This window comes from Saimiri boliviensis, chromosome 4, assembly GCF_048565385.1.
Source record: "Saimiri boliviensis isolate mSaiBol1 chromosome 4, mSaiBol1.pri, whole genome shotgun sequence".
Lineage (NCBI taxonomy): Eukaryota > Metazoa > Chordata > Mammalia > Primates > Cebidae > Saimiri > Saimiri boliviensis.
Window position 1 is genome coordinate 112,226,482 of NC_133452.1, and position 12,633 is coordinate 112,239,114.

At 34.7% G+C, this 12,633-nt stretch overlaps 1 protein-coding gene across 2 annotated transcripts in view; it reads left to right on the forward strand.

Moving 5' to 3' along the window:
- COL12A1 (collagen type XII alpha 1 chain) overlaps positions 1–12,633 on the forward strand; it is a 123,601-nt gene that overhangs the window by 33,897 nt on the left and 77,071 nt on the right. For both annotated transcript variants that reach the window (XM_010337084.3, XM_074398044.1), the window contains exon 14: positions 7,564–7,836. In XM_010337084.3, coding sequence (XP_010335386.2) covers positions 7,564–7,836 — 273 coding nt within the window. The remainder of the gene's footprint in view (positions 1–7,563; positions 7,837–12,633) is intronic.

Sequence of the window (12,633 nt, forward strand, 5' to 3'; positions counted from 1 at the left end):
CTTTTTTTGAGACAGAGTCTTGCACTGTTGCCCATGCTGGAGTGCACTCGCATGATCTCAGCTCACTGCAACCTCCGTCTCCCAGGTTCAAGCAATTCTTCTGTCTCAGCCTCTAGAGTAGCTGGGACCTCAGGCACCGGCCACCATGCCTGGCTAATTTTTTAGTAGAGACAGGTTTTCACTATGTTGGCCAGGCTGGTCTCAAATGCCTGATTTTGTGATCCACCAAAAATTTTTTCTTTATAAGGAGTATCTTGGAAATAATTTAATAGTTTTTCTTCTGGTTGTGTCTTTTAACCTTCTGGTATTAATTTGTGCTTTCTTGCTTTTAAAAATATATTTATGCTCCATAAAAATCTTCTCAATTCTAAAAATTAAGGCATTTTTGCCAAGAATAATATATTAAAAATTTTATTTAACAAAATGTACTTTTTAATTTTACAGGAAGCACATTCTACTAGGCTGTGATTTTTATAAGCCGGATGTATTGCTATACTGTTTATAATATTATAGATCGGCACAAGTGGTATCGAAAATCTACCAACTTGTGCGCATGTGTGAGTATACACACATGTACGTGTCTTTGATCAGAAACAATTTCTAAGGAAAATACATAGGAAAACGAATTTTAAAAACTATTGTTTCTTATTTCCTGAGAAGAAGGAACGCTAGATAATTTGCAAGTTTGCTTAAAAAATATAGCTAATTCCTAACTAAGTTCTAATAATTTACAATGTACATTTTGTTCATTTGCACTAAAATGCTTTACCGCAGTGAAGGATTACCAAAGGGGCTGCCAGACTGATTAACATATTTATCCCATTGCATTATATGTGGTAAACTTGACAAATATGTGAAAGCATAGTTGTGACTAAATGAAAATAATAGATTTTTGCTCCTGGTTATTCCATTTCATTTTATTGTATTAACTTAGCCAAATCCACATACCATATACAGGAATAGGATATGATGGTAAATGCAGGGAGTGGAAAGCCCAGAAACAGAGCCAGGCAACTGCTTTTGAGGGCTGCTGTTTTTCTAATCTGTTTTTCTCTTGGGAGAGGAGGTGGTAAGAGCAGAACTTGAAGGAATGTTTCTTTTGTCCAGAGGCATGGTGTCAGCCGGCAAGAGCGTTCTGTAGGTTGGACATCTTATAGATTACCTCAAGTGCATTATGGCTTTCAATTCAATAGGAAAGAAAGTTGTTGCTTTTTTGTATTTTTAAAAAATATGTAGTGTGGTCTACAGTCATCCCTAACTTGAGTCTGTTTCCTAGTACTTTTTTTGAAATGCAGCCAATGATCAGAAAATTCCCCTGTTGCTGGAAGAGAGATTTATTAGCATTGGCGTTGGGGAAGTTCATGGTTGGCCGTAGTACTGTGTGCAATAGAATCGCAAAGGCAGCGCTTATTCCTAGTTCAGATCCAAACTTCAGAGGAATGTGAGCACAAGTCATTAGGTTTGATTTACATTGTTTTTTCCCGCTGTTGTTGTTGTTAGAGCAGTTAGACAATGTAATTATGAAAACACTACTGTATATGGCATCGCACTTTAAGTTTTGAAAAAAACCTTTAATTGTCACTGTTAGTACTTGGAGGAAAATCTGTTTTTATAAACCTCTCAGTAAATAATGCCCATTTTAATTCAGAGATTTATCACAAATGAATGAGAATTTCAGTTTGAGAATAATGCATTTTCTTGTTAAATTTTTGAATGTTGTTTTTTGGCTATGGAAAATATGACTTTTTAGAATTTCCTTTGTTTCAGTTGCTGTAGCAACCTGCCAGTGTCCTAGATATGAATGGCTTCCTACAGATCAAACCAAGTGTATTCAGTTGACATTTTGTTACAATGAGGTTTTTAGCACATCTCAAGAGTTCTTCTGCATGATGTTGAGTAACATGGGCCCTTTAAAGATGGACTGAACAAGGCCTTTGTGTTTTCCCTGACTTACTGCTGTCTCATAATTTGAAAAATCATACATTCTGGGTATAATAACTCTGATGTTGCCAGGGAACTTTAGCACAGTCACCAAACAGTAATTTGCATTTCCTTTTTCTGTGAATTAATTGCTTGTCAGATAAAAATTGAAGGCAATGTGGAGAGGCAATAATTATGGAAGAAATAGATTTTTGCTCAAGCAGGCTTTGAAATTGAATGGTAATTTAATTATTAAGATGTTTTTAGCCGGGCGCGGTGGCTCAAGCCTGTGATCCCAGCACTTTGGGAGGCCGAGGCCGGTGGATCACGAGGTCGAGAGATCGAGACCATCCTGGTTAACATGGTGAAACCCCGTCTCTACTAAAAATACAAAAAACTAGCTGGGCATGGTGGCACATGCCTATAATCCCAGCTACTTAGGAGGCTGAGGCAGGAGAATTGCCTGAACCCAGGAGGCGGAGGTTGTGGTGAGCCGAGATCGCGCCATTGCACTCCAGCCTGGGTAACAAGAGTGAAACTCCGTCTCAAAAAAAAAAAAAAAAAAAAAAGATGTTTTTAAAAACTGTGTATAGCTGAAGGTAACTGAGTTAACTTATCAATAGTGAACTTTGTCCTTTGGAATAGTGGCTCTAATTCATTGGTTGTAAATCAAATGTATTTCCACATGAGCATTATCCAGAAGCAGGTCTTCTGTATTGCTGTGGAAAGTTGGATGACTTTTGAGTTGAGCTCTAACGGAAAAGACAAATTGATTTAGAAGAGAGTTTACATTACATTCTCAATTTAACTTCTATTTTTGAAACTGGTATATGAAAGTCAATGAAAGCTGGCTGGAACAATCTGTAAGATGAAATACAGTTTTATTTTGTGATGATTAATTTTTCATTTATCATCATTGGCTAATTTGTGTTATAATTATATTTGAATTGGATGATAATTTGCTTTTCAGAAAGCAAATGGAAAAGGGGTAAGGAAACATAGGAAAGATACTTAAATGAGGCATTAGTTTTCTGGCGTGGTATGTGGAAAAAAGCAGTGTAGGAATCAACCCCTTCAAGATGTTCAGATCATGAGAAGGAGACCTGTCTGAATTACTTCCCACAATAGCAGCACAGAAACATAGGTGAGCACATACCAGAAAAATGGCTTTGTACAGATGTAAATATGTTTTATAATAAGGACAAAAATGCTGAGTAGCCAAATTTCAAAACCTGATAGAGTTTTATACCTTTAAACTTATGACGTTTATACCTATACTGGTACTACACTAGGAATAATAAGGTGTAAGGGAAAACTCAAGATAGAATCAAAGGGAATAAAAATAAAGGACTATCATCATTATAGATGATGACTTGTTTGAAATGATTGCCAGAATTTCTATTACCAGAGATAAAATTAATAAAGAGAGCACAGGCATATATCCAGAACAGAAGAGAGCAAGCACTAAGATTAAATATTATTCAAAATGATGCCATATAGGTAAAGAACCTGAACAGACCCCAGTACCATAAGACACATATTTGTAAACCTTGGGACACAGAAGGAAGAGGAGGACCTCAGAAGGGAGGGAGCTGCTGCTAGAGCAGAACTGGATCCAGGTTCAGGGAAAGGTAGTCACTACGTGGCAAAAAGTCTCCTCGAGTTGCTTTCGGTTCACTGCCACTGTTTCTATGCCTTCCCCTTCTGAAGAGCAGTCATCTCTCCTGGAGATGGGCTGTAGACTGGTCTTCTGATGTCTATACTTCCTTTTCCCTCTCTCTTTCCTATTACCTCTTACGTACTCTAAAAAGGGACTCTTGCCTACACCCAATATAACCAAACTAAACCAAAACAAGTCAGATAATTTCTTCCTGTAGTTACTGATGTCTGGAGCTCCTTAGATTCAGGACAAAAACAACAATGCATTGAACCCAGCAAATGCCTTGCGAGGTAACACTTAGAACTTTGTTCATGTGAAAATGTGCTCAGCTCTTCAATAAGAAGCATATGTATGTTCAGAGCCATTTCCTGTTGAGACAAGATGGAAGAGAGAAGAGACTAGTGACCATCCCACATGTGTCCATGGATAGAAGATGCGAGGCAGAGCTTAAGTCATCTTCTCTGTTCTCTGAGGGTCAACCTTGAGTTTATTTTGCCACCTAAAGGAGTGATTTTCTGTACATGGCAATATAACCACACACAATACAAACCATCCAGCGGTCCTACAGAGCATCATGTGTGTAATGATTCCAACTAGTTTACTTTTACCACACCTGTCTTTATTTTGAAGGAACACCATTTCTTTGTGAAAGCAGTTATGAGGTTCCCTCCCATACTCACCCAGCATACCTCCCAAATAAATGCTTCTGTAGATCTCAGAGAGGAGAAGTAGAAAGAAAATCAAAAAGGGGGAAAGAATAAAGAATTGTAGAGGTTTTAGAATCACAGGGCAAATTTGTTTAGAAAGCACCAGTACTTAGGTGCATCCCCAAATATTCCAATTTAATTGATTTGGGTAGGGTCCAGTCTTTGGCTTTTCAGGTCATTCTGGGTATCGGTTCAGGTCCAGTCAAGTTATTTTGCTGCTGAGGGCCCCAGGGTCCCAGGAGGTGACACAGCATATTGGTGACCTGCTCAGATGGTTGCACACCTGGCCCCAAGACCAGCTCAGCCACTTGCCAGCTTCCATCCTGCCAACTGTACCACAGGGTGCAATCCAATTGCTTCATTTTTTGGTAATCTGATGTTTGGCCAAACCAAGATCTTATGTTTTAAAAATTCAAGGGCTTTTACTTGCCATGAGTACATCTTATTCTCAAAATTCCTGGCTGTAATGTAACCGATAGAATACTCAGCCCTCCTCCCTAAAAAAATAAAAAAAATTATCAATGTGTTTGAGAACAGTATAGATTTAATACTTAGGAATAGTCTTATCAAACTGATTGATTAACATGTAAGAAACTCATATGAAGCAGTTTATCTTCTCTACTGTGGCGTCTGGATTGAATTATCTTTCTTCTTTCTTTGGAGTCTATTTTGCTTTGTCACTGACACTGAATGTTGTAATGACAGTGCCTGCAAATAGTGCCTTTAAATATCACAAACAGAAACTATGGTTTTTATTGGACTTTTCTCTGAGATTGAGAAGATTGAGAACTTATTCACTGTTCACTCAAAATAGTGTTGTCATGCCATTAGTTAAACTTAAAAATATTTTTTAGTTGATTTTTAATTTGCATTTTAAAAAGTGCTTTTGTAGATTATTTTCAGAATGTTGATAAACCTTGGCAAAGGTCTTTATTGCATTTTACTAGTATTTTGTTTTAGCTTTACTGGTCTTGAGAGTGTTAAAATAGTTTATTAAAATTCATGGGGAGACATGTCTTGTGATCTTAGATCCTTTTATTTTAAGCCCAGAAATACCTTTGTGAATGTATTTTTGCTTCAACCACAATTATCTTCCTGTTATTTTTCTCACAGTGAAATAATGAGCCTGTGTTTATGATATTGATGTCTGTTGTCATGGAAATAAACAATGTCACAAATTTAGTGCTGTAGAAAGAAAAATAGGTTGAGAAGCAAAACCTTTGGGAAAAATAAAGCTGAAATTGTTTTAAAATTACCCCAGCATTAATTTAGAAGATAATTCCCATATTCTAGTTAACCTTATTGGTCTAATACGTTTTTGAAATGTCATTAATGCAGCTCATTTAAATTCAAAATTGCTTTCAAGCAAGTCATTTCACAACAGCTGTTCCTGAGTACAATTTAGGAAATTTAGAGGAAAAGGCATATCTTAAAAATGGTGTGTATCAAGCAAAGGAAAAATATGCTGTACATTTAAAACTTAGAGACTAGTTGTTGGGATATAGATTATCAAAACAAATACAAAACAAAACAGAAACCCAGAACCAAACTAAATAAAACAAACAGTTTTAAATTGTACTTTTATATTCCATGTAGAGAAAATATAAATGTGTATGACCATTTACATAGCAAAGACAGCTGAAGAAGACTTTCAGATGGGAATTAGCCTCAAGAGCTGAGGGAAAACATTCAATGTGCTCTTAAAAATAAGTATTCTTGGTTGCAGTGAAATATGTAACTAATTTCCTTCCAGAGATGAGATGTGCTGTCAGCAGTTAAAGTTATTTATAGAATTTTCCATTTGGTCTTGGGGTCTGGTAGGCTGCTGAGCTTCTGTTTCATTTATTTTTTTCCCTGTAAATCCAACCATATATGATAGGTTTTTGTCCACCTAGATTTATTTTTCATTCATGGTTACCTTTACTTTTTGTGCTGAAATATAATTGCTAAATTATGAGTAGTTTTAAGATATTCATTTTTACTCTTCAAGTTAAGTGAAATAATAGTTTTCAAAATTATTGTAAGAGCCTTGTATATCAGTTGCATGAATATACAACAATTACTTGCAAAATGTATTCTGGGAAGCAGATAGTTTTGTATTTACGTCATACTGTGGTATAAACCCTAGTAAAAGTAGCCAATATTAAGTGACCTGTATTTTTACCTTACATGTAAAATATGGAAAGTGAGGGTTTTATTGAAAGACATCTGTGCCTCCTATTAAGCTGAGGTTTCCATGTTTTTCCACTTGGGTTGTATTTTTTTTGTTGTTGTTTGAATGAAAGAGCCAAAATTTAGTAGCAGACGTTTTTAATCAGCTAGAACAAGTGGTATGTTTTATTTTGGTGACTAATCACTTTTAAGTTTTCCAGAGGAATTGGTGGTTTTTAGTTTTGTTAGGGTTAAGCTGTATTGAAAATTTGCACTGCTCCTTTTTTTTTTTTTTTTTGAGACAGAGTTTCGCTCTGTTGCTGAGGCTAGAGTGTAGAAGCCCAGTCTCGGCTCACCACAACCTCTGCCTACTGGGTTCAAGCTATTCTCTTGCCTTAGCCTCCCAAGTAGCTGAGATTACAGGTGTGCACCACCATGCCCAACTAATTTTTGTATTTTTAGTAGCGACAGGGTTTCACCATCTTGGTCAGGCTGGTCTCTAACTCCTGACCTCATGATCTGCCCACAAAATGCTGGGATTACAGGCATGAGCCACCACGCCCAGCTGCACTGCTACTGTTTAAACTGCATGAGCAAATAAAAGTTTCACCAGGAAACAGTTATTGGAATTAAATGTTGTAAGTAGTAGAAGATTGTTGCATTTGTTGTAGATCATGCATTGAAACTGAGTTTATTTAAAGTAGGTCAGATAGGAAAAGATCATGGTAAAAAAGATCTTTGTGAACAATGGGCCATGTCACAAGGTAGACTGAAATGTGATAAAATTTTTGGGCTTAGATACATTTTTCCTTTGAAAAATTTTTTAAAAGACAAGTACTCCTTCAAATTTGTATGCCATTCTTGTCCTGAAGGACCTTACATTCTTACTAGGCATATGGGGGCAAGGCTAAGAGGTAGGAATCAAATATAATTCTAAAATTTTATTGCGTCAATCTTTTCTACTAGTAGAATGGGATGGACAACTCAGAAAGAAGAAATGGACAATTTTGGACAAATCGTGTTTGAGTCCAGCAAGTCAGAATCTCTACCAGGATCAATGAATATTAATATTTAAATACCTACCAGACATTTAAAAAAAAGATTCTCTTTTAATTTCTGTTCTAGAACGTGGTTCTCCTCAAGATTTAGTTACTAAAGACATCACTGACACATCAATTGGGGCTTATTGGACATCTGCTCCAGGAATGGTTCGCGGTTACAGGGTCTCATGGAAATCACTTTATGATGATGTTGACACCGGAGAGAAAAATCTGCCTGAAGATGCCATTCATACTATGATAGAAAATCTGCAGCCAGAGACCAAATACAGAATTTCGGTATTTGCGACTTACAGCAGTGGAGAAGGAGAACCTTTGACTGGAGATGCCACAACTGAATGTAGGTCACATCACGGGTGTGTTTGAGTGCGTGTCGGTGCTACCCAATAGTTATCAGCTCAAGTGACATGCAGTTTGATCGCTTGAATTTTTTTCTTTACATGATGAATGAAGACTGAGGAATTAGGACTTTTAAAGAATCTGGTTTAAATTCAGAGTAGGTTAGTATCTATCCAAAAATATATCAAATTTTGCAATATTGAGTCTCTTTCAATTACCCATATTTGTCTTTTATTCTTTTTCTGGTGTGATGATTGACTAGATAGGATACTCCACTAGTAACAAGACTAGAAGCTAAGAAGCAAAGAGAATTCAGGCACATTTATATAGCTGCATGATCTTTGTCAAGTTACTTAACTTTCTTTGAATCTGCTTCCTAATCTGTAGAATGCAGATAATAAATCTTGTCTCTTAGAGTTGTAAGGATTGTATAAAATAACAATATACAAAGCGTCAAGCATAGTGTCTAGCCACTTAGAGATGATTAATAAATGATGGGTGGCTATTGATACTATGATTGTTGTACAACCAAGACTTATCTTAGTTTCTATTTTTATTACTTTATTTCTATTATATTTGGTAAGGTCAAATCAAAAGCCCACTCAATTTTCTGGTCACTCAGATTTACCTCAATCTCACTAATATTCTTTCTTTTTTTTGTAAATAATTATGAATGACCTATCATAATCACCTGGCTGGTGACAGATGTGTCAGGTTATCTTAATTCACTTTCCTAAAAGGTTATTTGTTTGCGTAATAATGATGTGTCAGTGTAGGTTCAGCAGTTGTAACAAATGTACCACTTTGCTGAAGGACATTGATTATGGGGGAGGCTGTGTGTGTGTGGAGGTGGGAAGGGTACGTGATAAATCTCTGTACCTTTTGCTCAATCTCTGTGCCAAAACTGCTCTAAAACAATATAAAATCTGCTAAAAACAAACAATTGAAACTAAGCCAGACCAAAACGTCATTTGTTAAGCATGGACATTTCTACGTATTTGTAGGAGAAAACTTTAATCTTTTTGTTTTGGGAAGGTTTTAGGAAAAGGAGAAAGAATGGGCATTCATGAATTTCCTTCTCTAAGAAAGAAGTAGAGGAATTTGGTGATTTTTCTGGCAAAGGAAGAGAGAGGGAGAAGTACCATGAGCAATTTCAGTTAAGTCCTATATCCTGATTTTAAGTTGTCCTTAAACTAAAATTTTTGGGTCTAAGTTCATTCTTTTTATTATTTGCAAGCTCAGTTGGATATTCAAGTTTAAATTTCTATCTTGATTCACCAGATTTTAAAAAATTAATTTCTTTATAGAAAATTTACATATGTGAGAAGGCATATTTCTCAGATAGCCACATGATTGATTTCTACGGTAGTAAATAAAATCTTGTGTCTGGTATATATTGGCTGATGTAGTTTAAGAACCTTGTAGAAATTTATTTTCTTTTTTTAAGGAAATTCACTTGTTATAAAGAAAAGCTGTATTGTAAACATAGGCCATACATGACACATAGAACTAAATTTATTTGTAGGAGTAAAGATACAATTCATGTGGCTGAGAAATTATAAAAGTGTATGTATTTAGAGGAAATATTTTTCTCTAAAAATTATTCTCCATTTTGTCTTTTTCCAACAAGTTGGAGACTTCAGATAATAATTTGGAATTTAAAATGTCTACATGAGCTTTGTTGTCACTGAAAGCAAATATGGTGGCACAAATGAAATAGACTTCTGTATCTTAGAAGATGAGCATCTGAGAAATTTTCACTATATTTCTTGGCTAATTGATTGATTTAAAGGTTAATGAACAGAAAGCCTCTTTCGAACAAAGAGCAGGCTTGGCAGGAATAAAATGTTCATTTTTAGGCTACAGTTGGTCCTCCATATTCTCAGGGTCCACATGCACACAAGTAACCAACTGCTGATAGACAATATTTTTAAAAAAGCAATAACAGATAACAATACAACAATAAATAGTAATACCAGTAAAATCCAGTATAATAATAATTTATATGACATTTACATTGTATTATAAGTAAATTAGAGATGATTTAAAGTTCAACAAGTTATTGAATAATATCATAACATTGATGAGAAAACAGAATTGATTCCTGGTGGAGGTCATCATCTGTGTGGAGTTTGCAAATTCTCTCCATCTCTGTGTGGATTTCCTCCAGGTACTCTAGTTACTGCCCACATCTCAAAGATGTGCACGTTAGGTGAATTGGCACATCCACATGGTCCCAGCCTCAATGAGTGTGGATGCCCTGGATAGGGTCCTCCCTTTCACTCTGAGCTGCTTAGACAGGCTCTGGCCACTGTGACCATGAACTGGAATAAATGGGTGAATAATTATGTTACTTGTTTTTATTATTCTTTCTTAAATGTATATATAGCTGACATATATATCAGTGTTTCATATGAGAAGAATTTTGTTTTTTATTGAGGAGTTTGATGATGTTTTCATGATCAGAAATATGGCATAGGAACTTAACTCTTGTTTATGTCAGTTAACCTCTGGAAAATTGGTTTCCTTATGTCGGTCATTTAAAGTTGCAGTTTCCAAGAAATTTTTTAACAATGTTAGGTGAGGACTTACTGTATTAGGGAGGATATGCAGACGTTATATCCAAATACTATGCCATTTTATATCAGAAACTTGAACATGAGAGCATTTTGATATCTATGGAAGATCCTGAAACCAACCTCCCATGGAAAGCAAAGGACAACTGTATGTGAAAACTGCTCAAGTGTCTAAGTAAATAAGAAAGAAGTCATGGATCTTTCTTGGTTCTATCATCATTTTGTTGTATAGAAAGTATTTTCAGAAATCTGAGTGAGATCTGCTATTTAGGTGGTAGATGAATCCTAAAGTGTGGATAACTCAGCGGGATCCCTAGGCCATGCTCCTAAAGTTTCATTTATGCTTCCAAGAGGTCATTTTGGAAATGTCTTTAGGATTGCTTTCACCTGAAACTCAGAGACATGGTACACAGACAGCTGATACAATGAAAACCACGAATTGGGTTTAGAAAACCAGAAGGGACATTTTCTATTGATTTTCCAATTTATGGCAGTTGGCTTAGCAGTGATACAGTAGATGTTTAAAAGTGTCTTGTGATAGTTACTAAAGCATGAAAATAACTTACAATATGAGAGGGCGTAACAGCATTTAATGGTATGTGGTATTTTATTGATGGTGTAAAATTCTTGCTCTTTGGTTTATGGGAAACCAACAAGGACTTTGTTTTCCTCCCTAAAATCCCGTTTCCCATTAAAGCTAGGATTAGATATGCTGTACTGCATTTAATTTTAGTTTCTTTATTTTAAAGAGTTAATTAAAAGGCAAAAATATAAGTGAGGTCATTACAGCATATCAAGGTATGAGGTGTTAATTTGGCTGTTATTAACATGTTTAAATTTTGAAACATTTTAAAGCTTAGTATCCTTTTTTTTGAATCTTGCATTTCTTTTTGGATCAATATTCATAAGATTTAAGTTTTTATTTTTCTAAATTCTGAGTTGTGTGAAATTGGTTAAAAAAATTTTGTAAGAGAGAGAATGTCTTGTTCCACTGAGTAAACATTTGAGAGATGAAACAAAAGATGAGAAAATGCATTGTAGCACAACCCCTTCTAGAAGACTGTTAGACACCCATCAACTTACTTGATATTCATGACAATTGGTAATGCTAATAATCCAAATAGATTATTTTTCTATATATTATTATTTTTTTCGATTTTTCTGTTTGGAAGTACATATATGTATGTTTATATAATACATATTTTTATGTAATAATATATGCTGTATATAAAGTTTTTTCCTTTTAATAGTTCACTTACCTGGAGAATAATAATATAGAATTTATGATTAATCTAAATACATTTTAATATTTCCAGAAAGTGATGGACTTTGCTGAGAGTTCTCTTAGTTTCTTTAAATCCAAAAATAAAAATTGCAGCCAATATAATCTCATTTGAAATTACATTTTTTAATCTCACAGAAGTATAATTCATAACCATCATAACCACATATTGAATTTACCTACTTTATTATTCTTTTCTTTGTCCTCTATACATATTATGTCTTTTAAAAAATATATGGCTGCTTTAAAGATTTTGTTTTTATTACTGATTTTAAGCAATTTAATTATGATGTGTCTTGGTATAGTTTTCTTCATGTTTCTTGGGTTTGAGGTTCACTGAACTTCTTGGATCTGTGAGTTTATAATTTTTATAAAATTGAACAAATCCATTCCATCATTTTTTCAAATATTTTATTTATTACACCCTCACTTTATTCAGGTACTCCAATTAATGTCACATAAATTAGTCTGCTTGAAGTTATCACACAGCTCACTGATACTCTGTTCATTAAATTTTTTTTTCTTTCTTTGTGTTTTATGTCCTATTATCATGCCATCAAGTTCACTAATCTTTTTCTTTACATTTTCTAATCTGCTGTAAATACTATCCTGTGTAATTTTCATTTTAGATATTATTTTTATCTCTAGAAGTTTTGAGTGTTTTTTGTATATTCCATATCTTTACATAAAATGCTTAATCTTTCTTCTACCTGTGTTACATATAAAATATAGTATAACAACTGTTTTAACATCTTTTTTGTCTGAGTCTGTAATATATGTCATTACTTGTTCTGTTTCTATTGATTGATTTCTCTTCTTATGTGTTGTCTTAGTTTGGACTGTGATAACAAAAGGTAGTACTGTTGGCCGAGTGGCTTTAACAACAGAAAGTTATTTTCTCGCAGTTTTGGAGGCTGGAAAGTTCAAGATTAAGGTCTGG